Source organism: Rhinoraja longicauda, chromosome 26 (genome assembly GCF_053455715.1).
Source record: "Rhinoraja longicauda isolate Sanriku21f chromosome 26, sRhiLon1.1, whole genome shotgun sequence".
Lineage (NCBI taxonomy): Eukaryota > Metazoa > Chordata > Chondrichthyes > Rajiformes > Arhynchobatidae > Rhinoraja > Rhinoraja longicauda.
Window position 1 is genome coordinate 10,566,351 of NC_135978.1, and position 21,414 is coordinate 10,587,764.

At 41.7% G+C, this 21,414-nt stretch overlaps 1 protein-coding gene across 3 annotated transcripts in view; it reads right to left on the bottom strand.

The window, feature by feature from the left end:
* LOC144606536 (syntaxin-1A) overlaps positions 1-21,414 on the bottom strand; it is a 204,683-nt gene that overhangs the window by 86,232 nt on the left and 97,037 nt on the right. For all 3 annotated transcript variants that reach the window (XM_078422788.1, XM_078422789.1, XM_078422790.1), the window contains exons 4-5: positions 10,908-10,982; positions 5,971-6,044 (exon numbers count right to left, since the gene is read on the bottom strand). In XM_078422788.1, the coding sequence (XP_078278914.1) occupies positions 5,971-6,044; positions 10,908-10,982 (149 nt within the window). The remainder of the gene's footprint in view (positions 1-5,970; positions 6,045-10,907; positions 10,983-21,414) is intronic.

Sequence of the window (21,414 nt, forward strand, 5' to 3'; positions counted from 1 at the left end):
TAAACTAGATTGGCAGGGTAGCGGGGTCGAAAGCAGGACCAGGGTGGGTGAGAAGCTGGAAGTCGTCATAGAAAATGATGTAAGAAAGTTCAGTGGACAGGATAGCAGGAGCATGTCAGAGAGTGAAGAAGGACTGTTGGATTGAATTGCATTCATTTTAATGTGAAAGACCCGATGGGTAAGGAGGATGCACTCAGAGCGTGGATAGGTACATGCGACTGAGTTACACTACCCATTATGGAAACCTGGCTAAGAGAGGAACAGGACTGGCAGCTTCATGTTCCAGGGTACAGATGCTAGAGGAGAGATAGAAGTGGGGTAAAAGATGAGGGGCAGTTGCTTTATAGATTAAGGAGAATGTCACACAAGTAGTCTGAGATGACATTACTGATGGTGTGTCCAGTGAGGTTATATGGGTGGAGCTGAGAAATAAAAAGGGGATGATCACCGTGTTGGAAGTTGAATATAGGTCCCCAAATGGGAAATAGAAGAACAAATATACCAAGAGATGGCAGGCAGCTGTAAGACTAATTTGGTTGTCATAGTAGGGTATTTTAACTTTCCAAATATAGACAGGGAATGTCATAATGCCGAGGGTTTAAATGCGGTGGAATTTGTCAAATGTGTTCAGGAAAGTTTCCTCGGGCAATATGTAGAGGGCCCTTCAAGGCAGAGAGCTTAGCTTAGTCTATTCTTAGGAAATTTAGACGGGCAAGTGACTGAAGTGTCCATGGGCGAGCCTTTTGTGGCAAGTGACCACTGTCACATTAATTTTAAAGTAGTTGAAAGTAAAGACAGGGCTGGCCCACGAGTTAAAATTCTCAATCAGGACAAGACCAACTTTAATGGTATCAGACAGGAACTTGATAAAGTAGATTAGAGGAGTTGTTTGCAGGCAAAGGAATCTCTGGAAAATGGGACCTTTTTAAAAGTGTGATGACGAGAGTTCACGGTGTACATAATCCTGTTAGAGCAAAGGGCAAGGCAGGAGGGAGTAAGGTAGTCCGGATGCTGAGAGAATTTGAGGCTCTGGTCAGGAAAAAGGAGGAGGCATGGGACGGGTATAGACAGTTGGGATCAAGTGTATTCCTGGAGGAGTTCCGGGGACTGAGGAGCACACTTAAGAAGGAAATGAGGAGAGTAAAACAGGACCAGGAGATGGCAAAGCCAAAAAGCCATAAAATACATCAAGGGAAATAGGGCAACGAGAGAGAGAATAGGACCCTTCAGAAACCAAAGCAGTCATCTCTGCTGTTGTCAATATCTGCCTTAGTGCACCATTCTTACATATTCTCATTCACCCATTGTCACATTGGGTTACAATGACTCCCCATCTCCTAAAAGCTCAGGATTAAAATTCTCATAGTACTTTTGTTTCATTTTTCCCAAATAGTTTTCAGGAAGTACCTCCGACACTACATTTCTTCCTTGCCCATCAGAGGTCTCTGCCCATTCTGCCTTTTCCCCATTCTACCCCACCACCTGAATGCCACACTCCCACCTCATCTTCATTCGAAAAATTCTTGAAAAGCGATCCTGGAATATTTCATTCCACCAGCACTGCAATAAAGAGGTCACTAATTTTCGAAACCTGTCTTGCTGGATTTGATACGCTTCATTTGGCATCAAAGATGTCAACGGTTACATCCACAGGGCTTTGAAGACATGCCTGACACCAGCATTATGCTACTCTCTGCACTTCAGATGACAGCAATGCTTCTTTACATGCCAAGCTAAAGTATCTATTTTTTCTCCGAGAATGAATCCTAAACCTTAACTGAAAGTTTACAAGGGATGTTGACACTAGCTTCAAATTGTTAATGGTACTGAGGCAGCGTTGTTATGGCAAAGCATTGCCTGCAGGATTCTGAGGCATTGCATCCTATATAATAGACTGCTGAATCCCCAACCAGCACAATACAACTCCCAGAATCAATAGATTCTGTGCTTTCTCTGCTTGTTGCACACTCAATTGTGAAAGTGAGTCATGTTTGTGGATATCCATCAATTGTATGGCTTGTGCAGGTCAATTAAACAGCTACATCTACCATGTATTGAAGGATTCTGCAATTTTCGCATGCGAATGGGTCACTATGGATTAGTCAGAATCTGCTCCCTAGTGCGTATCGGCTTCCTTGTCAATGTTGGACGCTATTTCTCAGAGTAATTCCCTTCCCCGTGGACAATAACAAAATGCAAGGTGATTGGCACATCGCAAGGTCGGATCGGAGCCTCGAAAGGAGTCAGGCCAAGGATGGAGCCTCGAGGTTGTGACGGGCTGAAGTGGATGGGCGAGAACAAAGGGGGACCCGACGTGTGGGGGGGGGGCAAGAACAAAAGGGGACCTGGTGGGGGTGACAAAGAACGGATGAGCACTTTTTGTAATTTTGTCGGTGCCTTCGTGGCGACTCTTTTGTGTGCTTTGTATGCAAAAAACAAAGAATGTCACTGCACCTAGCTAGGTACAAGTGGCAATAGAGTATAATCACCATCATCGGCAAGAATAATGCTACTCTCTGATTTGTATTTAACCTGTTTATACAGATGTCAGTGGGAAGCAAACCTCCATCCACTGCAAGTCCAGTCACCAAAATATCAACACTGACAAACATCATGGAACTCCAACAGCTGAGAGGTGAAAAATATGGGTTGCTATCACGTGTTGTTGCCCTCATTTTACGTAGTTTACACACATTACCATTGGGTTGAAAATGCTCTCACTGGGTATTGCAACGCTGAGGAGATAATGTTACTGAATAATGCAAACAACAGCGAGAACAAATATTTACATTTTAAGAACATTTTCTTAAGATTTTCGGATATAATTGGACTCAGAGCACAGGGATCCAAAATACATGTAGCCAGAAAACAGTACATCTGAGGCTAGTTCTGTTGTGCTGCTTGTAAATTACTCCACTCCATTGCAACACATTCTGATGGTTTATTTATAAAATGCTCGCAGTGAAAATCAAACTGCTATCAGACACAGCATCACAAGCCGCAGCCATTTCTTTGAGAATACACGAACGATGCAGTTTGGGTGTGAAATGGCTGGCAACTGTAGATTCTTTGGCTGCTCAGGGTTGGGTAACTGAACCTCCGCTGACACTGCAGAGGGCAGCAGATTGACTTTGTAACTGCTGCTCTGTGCAGACTCTCCCTCGACACTGGAGCAGGCACTGGCTCATTGTTGATGTTTGTGTCATGTAAAAATGCAATCAACTCCTGTTGAAGTAAACCCCATTGCACCATCAGATGGTCTGAGGCTGTGGAAGTGGCAGCTGCCATCTGACAGTGTTCCCATTCCAAATGGTTACTTTAAGCCCTTGTTGCCGAATATACTACATTTACTTATTCACGCATTACTGCAACGGAATTAACAATGATTTGCAATTTCAGCTTTAAATACTGGGTAGGACATGAAAATGATGACGTTTTAGTTAAATATTTAAACACCTCTCCAGGCTCTCTGGCCAGTATGATGAGGCTCCCATTAATAATAAAGGAAGGGAGGCACTAGTTTAGATTGAAAATTGAGTACCATTGTGTGGAGTTAAATGTAATGCAACACTCAACAACAGCAGAATGCAGTTGAACCTTAACCCTGTTAAATAAACAGCGACTCTGTACAATTGCCCACCCTTACCCTGAATAAACAATGGGGCATAGTCATAGTTTTATGCTGGCGAATAAAGTACACAGATTTGATGGCCGCATTAACTTATTTGGTTTTAATCTTGCTCCATTTTGATATTTTTAGAAGCTGTGAAAGCAGGAATGAGTCTGTTATGTTGCTATTCCTTTATCTCACAAACCAAGTAACTTTTCTGCTGCTAATGACGTTCTTTCTGAGAACGTCTTGTTCAGTATTTACCCAGCCTCTTTAACTATCAAGATTCCTCCCCAATGTGGGCGATGGGACAGTGTTGCCACAAAGCTTCTCAATTTCCTTGCATGGTGGCCTCACGTGGGGCAAAATTCGATAGGGTAGGAGCATTTTGTGTCTATCTTCGGTTTAAACCAGCATCTGCAATTCCTTCCTGCGCACCCCAATATGATGCTCACTGAGCTATGAACCTTCTTTTAAGCTGGTGAACGTTAACAAGTGCCCAATGACACAAGAATTTATTTTTCAATTTTTTGGGCCTTTAGTTAAAGGGTTCTCTTGTTATCCTGCTTTTTGAATTATGATCCTTTACCATACTCACTCACTTATTGATAAAGGTTTTTAGTAAGTAGATCTTAATATTCTATACCGTTTACAAAACAACAGTGAAGTAGTCTTAGTTTAGACAGGCTAATCTTAAGTAACAAAATGTAGATATTTGAAGATACACCTGAGCAGTTTTAAATTAATTGTTTATAAAGAAGGGCATATTTTTACAGCTAATCTCAAGAATGACCCAAGAATGAATTTAAATCAGATTGAAAAGGGTGCCCACCTCAGGTTCTCTAGAACAATGTGAACGGTCGAATTTTAAACAACAAGCAGCATCTTTCATTGCCATCTTTTACTGGTGCCAGCATATCAATTAAGAACATTTGCAGAATGAAATCAGTGCTGTTTCCCATTCCAGCCCTCACCTCCTATCTTGGCTCCGACTTTATGCCGTCTCTGTTCTGGAGATTGAACTGTGCTCTGCTTTTGCCATTGTTTATCATCACCCACAGCATGTGGAGCAGTTGAATCCTATCAGAATTGTAGAATCAGTGCCAATTATGAGTTGTGGCAAGAGGTGGGCAGAGGCCCAGCAGTAAAGAGTGCCAATATCAACAATGGGAAAGGAGACAGAATGTTAGTATGATTGGTGAGAGAAGAAAGTGGAATAGCAGTAAGAATGGCAGAAATCAGTAGCAGGCTGATTTAGGGAATAGGATGCATTGTGGGCATCTGTGGGGAGAGGAACTTTGTTTTGAGAGGAGAGGGTAAAATATTCCATCATTATTGACATGGATCTGCAATCACACATTACAATCACTCCACTCTTTTAAATCTCTACTCTTCCAGCAACATTTCATACATTAACTATGATCTTCTTAATCTCCTCTCTGATCTGTTCAATCTCCAACTCACAGGATCTACCTCATTGGAGACACTCGTACTATCTTTGATCGGACTTTACTGGCTTTATCCTGCACTAAACGTTATCATGTATCTGTACACCGTGGATAGCTCAATTGTAATTGTGTATTGTCTTTCCGCTGACTGGTTGGCACGCAACAAAGGCTTTTGACTGTATCTCGGTACACCTGACAATAAACTAAACTAAACTAACTAAGTGGTGGAAAGAGGCAGAATATCAGCCTGGATGTTGATGGGAGGAAATAGTGTGGCATAAACCATGCTACCTCACAGTGCCAGACTCAATTCCAACCTGCAGTGCTGTCGATGTGGAGTTTGCATGTTCTTTGTGACCATGCAGGTTTCCTCCAGGTGCTTAGGTTTCCTCCCACATCTCAAGACATGCAGGTTGGTTGAATAACTGACCCTTAGTGTGCAGGTGAGTGGTAGAATTTGGGTGAATTGTGGGAGAATAAAACTGGGATTAATGTAAATGGGTGGTTGATGACTCTATGTCATGGGCATGGGATTGGCACCTTTGTTATTTGGGCAAAGAACAATGTGTGAATGTTACAATGGAAATTAGAAATGCTAATGTCAATGAGTGATTATTGAATAGCATCAATGTAAATACTGGCTTGTGGGGTGACCATTGCTGCCTGATAAAGTGCCTGATAATGGCCTGATAAACCCCTTATAAAGTGCAGACAGCAATCCTGTCATTACATACCTATAAAAATACTTAATAAATGGTAAGGTTGTAATAAGCTTGTAATTGATGTTATGGCTAAAAAAAAATCAGAACTTGAGTAAATTCTTTGAAGAAACCATGCACCACTGTCAAACATTCAGGTTGGTCTTTGCAGTATAGAATTCATTAGAAATACATAGAGTTTGAAGTCACTGACCTGTGTCTTGCGTATTCTCAAGTCAGCCGAGGATCTGTTCTGCCCCTCCTCTTGCTCTATGCTTTGTTCAATACCTGAGGAAATAAAATGGAAAGACTAGATATCTCGTACAAAAAATATATTTATAAAACAGCTGAAAATTTGCTGCTGGCCAGTATGTATTATATCGGACATTATATTCATTGTACAGTTATCTAATCATCTTTAGTACACAAGTATTCAGGTTGATTTATCAGAATATTGTACAGTGTGTTTTTTGCATGTGCATTTACAGTGACTACAGACTGCTCAATACAAGCCCATTTGTATTTGATAAGGGGTGAGAAGTGTTAGAAGAGGTAATGATGGACGTCGATAAAAGAAGAGTCACAAAGAATTACAGATGCTGGTTTACAAAAAAAACACAAAGTGCTGGAGAAACTCAGCAGATCAGGCAGATAAGCAACAATTCGGGTCAGAACCCTTTTTCAGACTGCATTAGCACTCCATAACAGAATACTTTATTTGATTTAAAGGCCACGAAAGAGATCAAAAATTGATGGTTCAGTCATCTCATGTGGAGAAGTAACAAGAAAATAAGAGATCAACAGGAAATTATTGAGCATAAAATGAAATAATCGAGAGTTGACAGGGACTGTGTGAGGGAGCATGGGGGGGAACTTTGAATTAAAGAGGTAAATGGTGAGCTTTCAGTGTGATTCTAACAAAGATCAAGTGAGAGGTGATTGATAAATGTTGAGTATCAGACTCTGCCAAAGACTGAAGATATCCAAAGTAATACATCACTGTGATATTCAAGGTCAGGGTGGCAGAGGTGAGCAACACAGAGAGAAGCGTCAGCAGTGAAGCAATTGTGCTGAAACTCCAAAAAAAATCATGATTAGGAAAGAAAAGTACTGTAATTTCTGACCAGATTCAACAATTCAAGGGTCCTGCCAGATAAAAAAAACTAAGATCAAATTAGGGTTGCAGGACTAAAACAAAGGCAAGATTCATTGAAAATTCAGATGCAAATAATCTAAAGCTTCCAGCTTTCCACTATGAAAAGGCATGCACAGAAATGTAATTCTGTTGGCTTCGGAAGGGATGGGTGGATATGTGTATGTTAATTGTTATGGGGAAAATGCATGTACATGCACCCTTATTAGATGATCTTGGGAGGAGTCCTTGCCTCTCCCTCCATGCACCCCTAAGTAAATTTAACCCCCATGTCCTCCTCACAGCTGCTTTAGGAAATCTCTGCACTTTCATCAGTCTTAATCCTGATTCTTTTCAGTTGTACAATTACACGGCAGATTCCAGATCCCCTTCCATCCCCTGCATTGTGCTGCTCCTGGCAGAACTAGTTCACCCTTCGTACTGCCGCCCATAAATCCGTGTCACAATATCCCTCCTCAAAAACAAATCTTGCATTTCCAATTATATCCATCCATGGCCAGACACTGTCACACCTCCATGGCGCCTGCTCATACTTCTCCATTGTGTCTGTGGTGAGCGAGGGAGGGGCTTTCATAGCATTAGCCAATAGCTTAAAACCGATTACAGGAATAAGTCTGGTGGACTATTACACTGGTGACGACTGTATAAAGGGCTGCCGAGCAACGCTTTATTAAACCAGAGACATATATAACGGAATGGCTGTTGAAACGATCCAGCTCACCAACATCCTTGCAGATCGAAGCTCAGCGCAAATGCTTTTAAATGATAGATTGAGATACCCAGAACGTAGACCTTAAAGGAGCTCAGTCACAAAATGGATTTTCATTTTGAATAAAATTATATTTTAAGTACCATTTAATCTGGTACCTGAATATGGTATTTATCAAAAAAAATTACCACATAATTAGAATCGGAAAGATAGGAATTTCATGGAGACACTTAAATCATGCAACGAAGCATCATTTAATTTTAATATCTTTTAAACTAACAAACTGTCATTTAACTTAATAGAAAAGATGCTTAATTCAATTCATTTTTCAATTCCTGTCTGTTCCTCTTGATCTTGCAATGCACGGGATGTACACTCTTGCCTCGACTGGCTTCACTAAATCACTTTGTATAGAAATTGAATGTCATTGCTTCCATCCTTGTCATGTCAGAGTTGGAACAATGAAGCATCTTCGAGCAGTATAATTGAGGCTTTTGTGCCCATTAAACAATCTAATTTTAACCACCGCTCTGTTGCAAAGATTAAACAATGACCATTTAAAAAATAATTTAACTTTGGCTACACCAGGCTTGAGCAGACTCTACAGAAAATATTGGCCTACCACAGAAATATAGGGCATGTTTCTGGTCACTGCTTTACCGTAAAGAATGCCAGGAAGCAGCACAAGAATGTTGTTTTAGTTTTAAAGATACTGTGTGGAAACAGGCCCTTTGGCCCACCAGGCCCACCATCGATCACCCATACGCTAGTTCCATGTCCTGCACACTAGGAACAATTTATAGAAGCCAATTAACCTACAAACCTGCACATCTTTGGAAAGTGGGAGGAAACTGGAGTATCCAGAAAAAATCTACGCAGTCACCTAGGGAACGTGCAAACTCCACACAGACGACACCTGTAGTCAGGATCTAACTCGGGTCTCTGGTGCCGTGAGACAAGAGCTCTACCACTGCACCACTGTGCCTCCCTAAGCATCTTTATTGAAGAGTTTGTGACATAAGGCCATATTAAATCGCATAATAGTTTCAGAATGGAGGATGGGCAATTTGGCTTGTCATTAAAGGATACAAAGTGCTGCAGTAACTCAACGGGTCAGGCAGCATCTCTAGAGAACACGGATAGGTGACATTTTGGGTCGGGACCCTTCTTCAGCCAGTTCGGTTCATTAACTTGGTCCATCCACTATGGCTCTATCCATCTGTATTCCAGGTAGTCTGACACACCTTCCATCTCTCTACAGTTAATCAAATCTTTCCTTTCAGAAACACATCCTGCTCCTTTTTGCATCTACCCTAGTGCTACTCCTCACAGTGCTGACTAGACCATAACAACTTGCTGAATGAATGCTTTTTCCCCTCATGTTTTCTCACTTCCTTTGCCATTCACATTTATTCTATGTCCCCTGGTTCTTCAACAGTTTCTCTCCCTCTATTCTTTTATATACATCTCTCAAATTAATTCAAATCTCTTCAAGGAGAACAACTCCAACTTCTTCAGTCTATTCACACTTCCTTACTTTCTCTAACATCTTTGCAAAACCGTGGTACCGTGATGTGGACACAGTGGTCCAATTGTAAGCAAATTAATGCTTTCTAAAGGTTCGTCACAACTTAATGGCTCTCAAATTCTACACCTCCCATCCTTTTCCCCACAAAATGCAATCAACCAGACAAGCAATTAATAACATCTCTGTTCATTCGAAAGTCCACGTTTTGAAGCATCATTGAATCATCAGCGAGAAAGAAACAGCACAAATTTTGGAATGTGCCGAGAACTCAAGAAATAAAATTCAGTACAATGCACAAACACAAAGAAAATGCAACAGAAAACGAACCAGAAAGAAGCATCAGTGAGAAGATAAGAGATATTGGGGACCAGGATAATGCAGTTCAGAAATTGGAGAAATCAGGTAGGGAAGAAATTCAATGCAGACTAAGGTTTGCAGTGCACATCCAAAATAAAGAGAGTGAAAGGGATATGACTGAGGATTTGGATGCTTTGTCACATTTTATTTTGATACTGTTGCAATATTGGGAATTGTAAAACCGCGTTCCAAGAATTATAAGCTGGGGGTTGTAAGCAGAGGGGAGGACAGGGAAGAGGACAAATTTACAGGAAAATGTCATTAAGATAATGACAATAACGATGCTTATGCAAGTTTACACACATGTACTTTAATCCTGGCTTAATATATTTTGAACATCTTGACGGATCTTTTTATTCCGAATGATATTTGTTTCTTCCAGTCAGTCATCATCGAGGTGCAAGATAGCATTGCAGGCAAAGTGGGGTAAGTTCTTCAAAACTATCGGAGTCAGGCTAATTCTAGACCAACAAGACGGGAAGCAATGCGATCCAGTTTTAAGGAAATGAACTTGAATAAATGGATTATGGTTCAGTGGAGGGGCATTTGGATTAGTAATGACAATACAGAGCTGGAATAAAAAAAGAGAAGTGGAACAATAAAATAAAAATAATCCTCCACTGGAGAAAGACTAATTGCAGTGAGATGAAAAGGATTTGGCTAAAATGGATTTGGCACTGTGCAGTTCAATTGCCCTGCAAAGCAATGAGAGACTCATCATTCCTTTACATTAGAAGGAAAGGAAATGAATGGTATTTAATGCGTGAGATTCTTCAATGATAAATAAAAAATATTAAAACACAAGAAAAAGGCAGCTTTTGAAAAATGCTAAATGGAATCAAACTGAATTCGGAGAGTTCAGAGGATACTATATTAAATAAATAAAAGATATGGATTCGGAGAAGTTTAGGCTAGATATTCCATTTGCACACAAATGTTATCGACAGGACATAAGAGTTTTCTATGGGAGGCTCAGTTTACAGTGCTGATTCTGGGCAGTGACATATTCTGATTTGTTATTTCGATTGCTAGCTGGCCTTTCATTGCGTCATGATCCATTGGGGCAGTGAGAAATTATGTGATTTCTTAGCTGCAGTCTGCACAACAGCAGAACAGCCATCACAAGAACACAAAATAGGAATAGGAGTAAGCTGTTAAGATCTTCAAGCCTGTTCTGCCATTTAATATCATCATGGCTGATTTATGCAGGCCTCAACTTCTCTCCTTCGCCATTTCTCTCTAGCCCTCTATTTATTCTCCTCCACTGTGTGGTTGGCGTGGACTCAATGGACCCAGAGTCTGTTTTTGTGCTGTATCTCTCCATTACTCCAAAATCTGAAGTATTGTATAATAAATAATTTGACAGGTTTTGATGCAGATGGCTGCTAAAAATCACATACTTACTCTTTAACTTGGAGCGGACCTTATTTGCTGTCTTCTTAATATCCGTCATCAGTTCTTCCAATTCCTCCTTTGTTTCTGAAAGACAGGAAATTTAAAAAAAGATAAATGAGTGCTGGAGAATGTAGTGAGTGGCAATTAACCAAGGCGATTTAAGATTTCAGATACGCTGTATTGGATGATGAATTGTCAGGCCAGAAAGGAGCACTATTACTAGAGCTTCATCAAATAACGCTCCATCAAATAAACCTGCATGTGCTTTTCTGAAAATCAGCAGATTATATTCCAATAAGCACATGGAATATTCAATTAAGAAAGTTATGCTGAAACTTTAGAGTGATTAGAGCTTAGATTATTGATATCCAGCTGAACATTTTATTTTGGAGATGTTATAGTAAATGCTTAGCAAATGAATCAGCCCATGCCTGCATGCAGCAAGGCCTGGACAATCTTCAGGCATCGGCATAGAAAAGAAAAACAGCTGTGCCACAGAAATGTCAGGCAATAACCATTTCTGACAAAATAGCATCCAACCGCTTATCATCGCCAAGAACCCATCATCAATATCTGTCGACCAGAAGCTTAAAGAAACTGGCTGCGTAAATACTGTGCTTTCAGGAATAGGTTAAAGACCTACACAGGTGGCACAGTGGCGTAGTTGATAGAGCTGCTGCTTCCCAGCGCCAACCACCCGGGTTTGATCCTGACCTCGGGTGCTGTCTGTCTGTGTGGCTTGCATGTTCTTCATGTGACCGCGTGCTTTTTCTCCCAGATTCCACTCTGTGGGCCGAAGGGCTTGTTTCCATGCTGTGCCCATAAACGAAACTAAACCAACTATCCTATGACAAGCACCTCACTTCCTGGTACCTTAAACCCATTCCTCACCTACAAGTTACAAGTCAGAAGCACAATGGAATGCTTGCCTGGATGAGTGCAATGCCAACAACTCTCAATTAGTTCAACAGCATCCAAGCCAAAACAACCTATTTGAGCGGCATGCTATCAGGCACCATAAACATTCATTTCCTCCACTCCCAGCACACAATGGCTGCAGTGTGAACCATCTATAAACCGTATTGCAGTTATACATTCAGGACAGTCCAACATGACTGAGTGGGACATGTTGAGGGGACACCCTCATTGAAACTTACAAAATAATGAAAGGCATAGAGTGGATGTGAAAAGGATGTTTCTACTGGTGTGAGAGTCTAGGACCAGAAGTCAGAGCCTCAGAATTAAAGGCCGCTCTTTTAGAAAGGTGAGGAGGAACTTCTTTAGTCAGAGGGTACTTAATCTGTGTAAATCATTGCCACAGAGGGCTGTGGAGGCCAAGTCAGTGGATATTTTTAAGACAGAGATAGGCAAATTCTTGATTAGAACAGGTGTCAAGGATTATGGGGAGAAGGCAGGAAAATGGGATAAGGAGGCAGAGATCAGTCATGATTGAAAGGCGTAGTAGACTCGATGGGCCGAATGGCCTAGTTCTATTCCAATAACGTGAACTTCTGACCTTCCAAGCACCAACACTCACAGCCCACAAAGACAAAGACATGGCAACACCATCAATGGCAGGTTCCCATCCAAGTCACAAACCATCCTGATGTGGAAATATATTGTCTTCGCCATTGCTGACTTTAGATCATGGAAATCCCTACCCAACATCACGGGGGTGAGAATACCTTCACCAGCAAAGCAGTGGTTCATCACTAGCTTCTTAAGGACAACTAGAGATGGAGCAATAAATTCTGATCTTGCCAGCCTTTGACTAGATTCTGAAAATGAAGAGAATCTTACCGTACTAATCAGTTTGTGTGTAACCGGCCAAAACCAAAAAAGAGTTAGCAGAACATATTGGAAAAAAAAACTGAGCTGCAAGCTCAGACCACAATTTAATCTCACGACCTCGCAATTAGATTCCAGATCGTAACTCACTCACTCACAGACAGTTTGTGGTATATTGGGCTTTCGTACATATGTAGCTTGAACTTCATTTCTAGTTTTAGTCCCATTAAATAGTGATGAACATCAAAATGTCGTGTAACACAAATCTTGCCGCATAGTCTCCAAGAGCACAGCCTTAATGGAATTTCAGTGAACACAATGAATATAACAAGGCTCTTCAGACTAAATGGAAGCTGAGCTCGAGGGGGAGAATATTTAGAAACAAAACTAATGGTTCCCTTTAATTTTCAATATTTCACATGTTTCAATGGAAAAGCAGGATTTGGAAGACAGAAGGGCTCAGGAAAAGAACTCAAGTGCTCAGGACCTAGGCCCACAAACACATAACATGTAAAGATACCCTAGACTACTCCAGATAGTTGTCCTTGATTATACATGTTTTGCCTTTGCACCAGGAGACCTGGGATGAAAATGCTAAATCTCCAGGCACACTGGTACAATAAAACAAACCGATAAATAGATTGAAGATAGTCCTGGAAATCACACAGGCAAGAGTTGTATTTACTGTCCAAGATAATCTAAGTCAGTGTGAAAGAGATCCAGCTCTCTTGATTGAATATATGAAATGATCATTCACTGGATGATCAGCAAACTATTGCAACGAGCAATCTATTTCTACTTTTGCAATGGTAGAAATGACTGGAGTCATATCTTGCAGAAAGGAAACTGGGTGTGGTTATTAGAGGTCAATTCTTCCAGCCCAGGCCAGCCATGCCATCAATAACCTTTCACCCATCATGAGATCAAAAGCGGTTCTCTTATCGTTGGTATAATCCCATTTACGACTCTGCAGCAAATAAGTGGCAAGTAACATTTGTACCACAAACGAATACCAGACAATGCCCATTGCCAACAAGGCAGTATCTAATAACAAGGGGAATAGATTTTGCAGGGTAGTGGAATCAAAAACAAAGGGACATATATTTAAGGTGAGAAGGGCAAGATTCAATATAAACTTGAGGGGCAACCATTCACTCAGAGGGTGGTTGTTATATGGAACAGGTACCATAACATCTTTTTAAAGGCACATGTCTACACTTTTCTCATATGCACAGATTCTGTCCCGTGAATCTCTGTATGTGACTAAGCTTTTACAGAAGGATAATTAACTTTATGCACCAGTGCACAGTTTCCAAAACATCAATTTCTACCACCATGTAAAGGGGCCAAAACTGGTCAAGTTCTAAGCTGAACCACGATCTTCAGGACAGAAGCGCAGAATGCATTTTGTTCTCTAGAGAAATGGCCTGTGATCATAAATCCAAAACCCATTAGCTTTAGCGATTGGTTCACATCAATAGCTGCAAGAAAAAGAACAGGAATAAGGAGCAAAAAAGCAAAAAGACCCTCAATCCTGCTCTGCCTCTGGATCATGTCTGAATCACTGCTTTTTCTGTTCAGTGTCATATTTCTTGATTCCCTATCTCCATTGTTTTCAGCTTTAAATATACTAAACTGAGGAAGCACAACCTTCTTGAGTAGAAAATTCCAAGGATTTACAGTCCTCCAAGTAATACTTCCCATCATCTGTCCTAAATAACTGTACCCCATGATTGCCTAGGTCTAGACTCCCCAGCCTGACTAAAGAGCCTCTTTGCATCTGCCTTATCAATGCTTCATGAGTCACTAACCTTCAGAGAGTGCTACACTATAACAATGAATTTTTTATTTGCTAATGTCTTCAATTCAGTTCTCTGCAGTGTGCACATATTTATCGACTGACATCTATTACAAACCCACTGACTCCCACACTATCTCGACTACATTTCTTCCCATCCTGCAAAGACTCTATCCCTTACACCCGGTTCCTCCATCTGCGCCCAAGATGAGGTGTTCCATACCAGGACATCCGAGATGTCCTCATTCTTTAGGGAATGAATGAATGAATGAATAAGTTTATTGGCCAAGTATGCATATACAAGGAATGTGCCTTGGTGCTCCGCTCACAAATGACAACACAAACATACAGTTAACAATTAACAATAAAGCATAACCACATCAAAACAATAAGGATACAACATTACGGTCTAAACATGTGGGTGAAAATAAACCAGAGCAAAAAAGAGACTACAGACTTTGGTTATTGAGTAGAATTATCACTCGTGGAAAAAAGCTGTTTTTATGTCTGGCTGTGGCTGCTTTGACAGTCCGGAGTTGCCTTCCAGAGGGAAGTGCTTCGAAGAGTTTGTGGCCAGGGTGAGAGGGGTCAGAGATGATCTTGCCCGCTCGCTTCCTGGCCCTTGCAGTGTACAGTTCGTCAATGGGGGGAAGGTTGCAGCCAACAACCTTCTCAGCTGTGCGAACGATCCGTTGCAGCCTCCGGATGTCGTGCTTGGTGGCTGAGCCAAACCAGACCATGATGGAGAAGGTGAGGACGGACTCAATGATAGCAGTATAGAATTGGACCATCATTGCCTGTGGCAGATTGTGTTTCTTCAGTTGCCGCAGGAAGTACATCCTCTGTTGGGCCTTTTTGACTGTGGAGTCGATGGTGGCCCCCCCTTTAAGGTCTCTGGAGATGATGGTTCCAAGGAACTTAAATGACTCCACAGATGTGACTATGGTGTTGTTGATGGTGAGTGGGGGGAAGGGAGGGGGGATCTCTTCGAAAGTCTACAATTAGTTCCATTGTCTTGAGAGCATTGGGCTCCAGGTTGTTGCGATGGCACCAGGACGCCAGCTGTGTCACTTCCCCTCTGTAGGCAGATTCCTCCCCATCCTGGATCAGTCCAATCAGGGTAGTGTCATCCGCAAACTTGAGGAGCCTGACAGAGGAGTCTGTGGAGGTGCAGTGGTTGGTGTACAGAGAGTAAAGGAGAGGGGAGAGTACGCAGTCTTGCGGAGCTCCTACGCTGAGGGTCTGTGGGTCCGAGATGTGCTTTCCCAGCCTCACATGCTGCTTCCTGTCCGTCAGAATGGGGGTTCCCCTCTCCCATCTTAGATGAGGCCCTCACTCGCGCCTCCTCGGTATCCCGTAGCTCTGCCCTTGCTCCACTTCCCCCCTGTCGTAACAGAGACAGAGTCCCTCTAGTCCTTACCTTTCACCCCATCAGCCTTCGCACACAACACATAATCCTCCGACATCTTCGCCACCTCCAACAGGATCCCACCACCAGTCACATCTTCCCATCTCCACCCATTTCTGCCTTCTGCAGAGACCGTTCCCTCCATAACTCCCTGGTTAACTCATCCCTTCCCATCCAAACCACCCCCTCCCCAGGTACCTTCCCCTGTAACCGCAGGAGATGCAACACCTGTCGTTATACCTCCTCCCTCGACTCTGTGCAGGGACCCCATCAGACCTTTCAGGTTAGGGAGAGATTCACTTGCACTGGCGCTACCCTCATCTACTGTATCCGTTGTTCAAGATGCGGACTCTTATACATCGGCGAGATTAAACGCAGACTGGGTGATCGTTACGCTGAACACCTTCGCTCAGTCTGCCTGGACCTACCTGATCTCCTGGTTGCAAAACACTTTAATTCTCCTTCCCATTCCCACACTGGCCTTTCTGTCCAAGGTCTCCTCCCTTGTCAGAGTGAGGCTAAACACAAATTGGAGGAACAGCATCTCCCATTTCGCTTGGGCAGCTTACAGCCCAGTGGTATGAATATTGAAAATCCAAATCCATGCTAGTTTAATAATTGAGGGAAGACAGGCATCATAGGGAGAGACAAAAGCAAGAGACTAGTATTTTAAATTTTAGGCATAGTGACACTACCTTGTTCGACTAATATAGGGAATAGGCCGTTGCACTGGCTAGGATAGGGCCAGTTTAGGAAAGAAATTAGTTTATCTTTGTGGAAGTTGGGGCATTTGTTAGAACAGGATAGTAAAGTCATATTTCAGGAACTGGTGTTAATGGACTAACATGTCTGAAGAGATCTCAACTCAGGGCAGGGGAAGAAGAACAACTTCTCCACCATTGTTTACTTTTTTATACAGAAAAAGAGAGGTGTGACAAAAAGAAATCAAGGACCAATTACACATCTAATACAAGGACCAATTACACATCTAATACAATTTCCATGGTTACAGAGAAGACAAAATCATTGATACAGGTCACATGCTCAGAAACCAAACCATTGTTTGTTTTCTATCCACCTGAGGGAATATGAAGGCGTTGTTTTACTCTTGAAGTGTTTAAGGTGATTTATTGTTTTAATCTTTGATAGTTATCATAGAATGATAAAAGGAGGGAATGAGAATCTATGCTATTTCCATTTTATATTAGCTAAAACAACAAAAGAAACCATCTTTACTACAACAAAATATAATATCTCTAATTGACTATACCAGCTAATAGCATAGATTCTCAGAGTCAGAGCATGAATGTTCTGTGATGGCAAGGATAAGGGTTTAAGATCAATTAGAGATCAAATAAATCTCCAAAAACGGATGCCAAAGGTACAAGCAGCCTGGTTCAAGCCGAGGCCATGACGAGCAGGGGCAGGGAGGGAAGAAACAAAACCGGAGCTTAATTAAAAGATTCTGGGGCACAGAACAAAGATGAAGGTTTTCCAATGTTTAGCTGGTGAAAATTCTGATTCATCCTAGTCGATAAATCAGTTGGACACTCTGGAGTCAAAAAGTGGTGGAGAATTAATCTGGGCCTCCATGGCATATGTCAAACGGCAAGAGTGAAAAACAAAGAAAGTTAGCCCCCCTCCCTCTCCTGAGTAACAGAAGGTCCTGGTGGCATTGTTAATGAATCACTGAAAGTTAACATGTATTTAGTAAGTAATTAGGAAGACAAATGGTATATTGGTACTAAACAGCAAGAGGATTTGAGGGCAAGAATGAATTTATCTTGCTCCAATTATGCAGAATCCTAGTGAGAACGCATCTGCAATATAATGCACATTTCTGGTTTCCCTAAGGAAGGATAAAAGTTGTCCCATTAAAGTTACTTCAGAATAATTCTCATGTATTTCTCATGTTTGGTGAGATTAAGTAGAGAGGGTCTATATTTTCTTGAGTTTAAAACAATGAGTGGGGACCTCATTGAAACATACAAAATTATTTTCTCGGGTGGAGAGGTGGAAGCAAAGTTATTGTTTCTGCTGGCCAGGGTGTCTAGAGCTAAGACTCTTGTCTTAAGATAAGGGGTCAGCGATTCAAGATGCAGGTGAAGAAAAAACAGTTTCTCTGGTGTGGTGAATCTTTGTCATTCTCTGTCCATGAAGACTTTAGTGGTTCTGGTGCTCCGTAAATTTATTCAGAAATTGGTAGCACTTTTTGATATTTAAGAGATACGAAATTAATGCAAAAAGCGGCATTGAAGGGAAAAAAAAGGATTAGCCATGATCTTACTTAATGTTGTAGCAAGAAGGAACAAGTTGACTTGAGTATCAGAGCTGGATTGTTGGAGGAGGATTGCAAAAGAAAAAGTTAAAAAGGTGCATATTTTCACAGTTCAAAGTGTTAACTGTGACATTCATTGGCAAAGCATGGAAGAGAAGTGACTGGACAAATTAATCACAAAGTTGCAAGATGGAGAGACATAGAGTTGAAGGTTTCAGAAACGAGGGATGCTGGAGATGAAATAAGTATTTACAAGATCGGAGGACAGAGGATGTGGTATTTAGGAAATGGTGATTAAGATAGTTTGTAAAGGACCAGAGAAAACTGGGTCCTTTAGAATTTCATTTTGCATTAGGGCAAGGATAGGTTCGTGTTTCAGCACATCAAAAGAATATCATCAGAAGAAGCAAGTGCATGCCTTTATGGACAAAATAAATTCAGAAGAGTGGGAAGAGAAGTTTTATTAGAATGATGGTTCAAGACAAGGCTTTGGTTGAATGAGCAGGGTTGGTCGGTGAAATGGGTGTGATTTCTTGAGGAATTGGCTCCATTCGTCGTGAACATATTTATTTAATCTAAAAACATTTTACACTCCTTGAAAGGACTGCGGCATTTGAATGCTTTCAACTCTTACTCAACTCATGATTGATGTATGTTGAGTGGAAGGTTTACTACGTAATGTTTTTCATTTAGAGTCAATAGACAATAGACAATAGGTGCAGGAGGAGGCCATTCGGCCCTTCGAGCCAGCAGCGCCATTCAATGTGATCATGGCTGATCATTCTCAATCAGTACCCCGTTCCTGCCTTCTCCCCATACCCCCTAACTCCGCTATCCTTAAGAGCTCTATATAGCTCTCTCTTGAATGCATTCAGAGAATTGGCCTCCACTGCCTTCTGAGGCAGAGAATTCCACAGATTCACAACTCTCTGACTGAAAAAGATTTTCCTCATCTCAGTTCTAAATGGCCTACCCCTTATTCTTAAACTGTGACCCCTTGTTCTGGACTCCCCCAACATTGGGAACATGTTTCCCACCTCTAACGTGTCCAACCCCTTAATAATCTTATACGTTTCGATAAGATCTCCTCTCAGCCTTCTAAATTCCAGTGTATACAAGCCTAGTCGCTCCAATCTTTCAACATATGACAGTCCCGCCATTCCGGGAATTAACCTAGTAAACCTACGCTGCACGCCCTCAATAACAAGAGTCATGAAATGATCAGACAACTGAGATCAACTGAGGGAGAAAATTCAAAAGGTCAAACAGATTGAGATGATCAGATGATCAATGGAATGATAAATAATGAATTAGTTGAAGATTATTTGGTCCCATCTTCATTTGCCTCAAACCACAGTGACAAGATAGTGTTCTTTACAAGGTCCCCACGCCTTGTTTCATTCATGGTCACTGTTCCTTCGTCATGTATTCCTTAAAGAATTTGCTAGTTTTCTCCCCTTTCTCCAACTATATCCTCTCCACTTGCCACATTCCCCATGATCAATTTTACTCTTTGACCCTCTCTTCCATTACCTTGTGAAACTGAAAAACCCGAATCATCCGCCACAGATCAATACCTGGTAATAATAATGGAAATGCACCGTCAGGAATAAATTTGATCTGTACTTAGATGATAAACTAATAAACAATGATCAAAGTGCTTTCAGAGAGGGAAAGGTTCTCCTTAAGCAATATCTTTAAATATTATTTGCAGCAACACCACCACAAATGTGCAAGGAAATCAACATGCCCCGAGGTAATAGACTTCCTGTAGAATTTGCTGTTTTCATGAAAAGAGAAAGGGATGGCCTGCAACTCTGGTGATATATGATCACGATCTCCTGACACCCCAACGTCTTTCCTCCATCTACTAGGCACAAATTAGGATGTGTATAATGCCAGCAGCCCGCAAAGCCTGGCACCATTCGTGGCACAATGATACGACTAGTAGGAGGCTGCCTCCCAGTACCAGTGACGCGGGTTCAATTTTGATCTCCAAAGCAGTCTATGTGGAGTTTCTATGATCTCTCTGCAACCACAAGGGTTTGCTCCGGCATGCTTCTGTTTTCTCCCACATCCCGAAGACGTGTGGGTTGGTAAGTTTATTGACCACTGTTTTTTTGGTGAATGGAAGAATTGTGGTGGGGGACTGGGGTGATGGGTTTGTGGGTAAAGTTACATGGCATTTGAGTAATTTGGTGGTTAGTCAATGCTGACTTTGAGCCGAAGAGCCTGCTTCTGTTTGACTCCATGACCACCGTGAACAGAATTGCTGTCCGAATTAGCACCCCATCAATTATCCCGAACACTCATTCCCTCCCACAACTGAGGCACAGTAGCTCCAGTGAGCACCATGTACAACGAATATTGTCGTTAGATGCACAGGCAACTCCAAAAGCCCCCCCTCCCCCCCAATCTATGACCCCTACCACCAAGGAAGACAAAGATAAGAGGCTAATGGGAACACCACAAAGTGACATGGAATTACCTTCCAATTCACACACTATCCTGATTTGAAATATGTTGACGGTCTTTCATGCCACTGGGTCTTAATCCTAGAACCTGTACCCAACAACATTGTGGGAGTACGTTCATCAGACTCAGCTCACCACCAGGTCTTCGGGGGCAGTTATGGATGGGTAATAAATGCTTGTCCAGATCCCACAAATACACATAAAACAAAGGGCCCCCATAGTTAAACAAAATCATTGACAATGTAGAAGATTTACAACTGTAATATTTCAAGCTTACTTTCCTGGATGAGTAAACTAAAGTTTCCCATTTGTGCAATTATGCTAGTGCTTAGTATCCACAATAACACTTGATTAATGCAGATGAAATTGTTTAACTGACATTTCTTCATGAAAACTTTTGATCCTGCCGACAAGTCTCATTCGCGACTAGATTCCCAGTAAGTATAAAAGTTCTCAATTCTATCCTCTGCGTAGAAATGAGCTACTTGACTTGAATCCAATGGGAGCTGACATGTTGGGCCAAGATGGCATCAGGCATGAATTAGGCCCAGGTTGGATTGGGCTACCTGGTTCAGTCTTGAGATGCTCTAATAACATTTTAAACAAGTGACTCTTCTCTGCCTCCAAAACTGGGTAGAATAGGTGCAAGCAACATAGGTGCAAGCAACAGGATTCTTTGTGCAATAATATCGACATTAATAGTCAGGATGACTTGGGTGTGGAAACAGATTGAATACTTCAGGTCTAGGTTAAGTTCTAATTGCATGTGT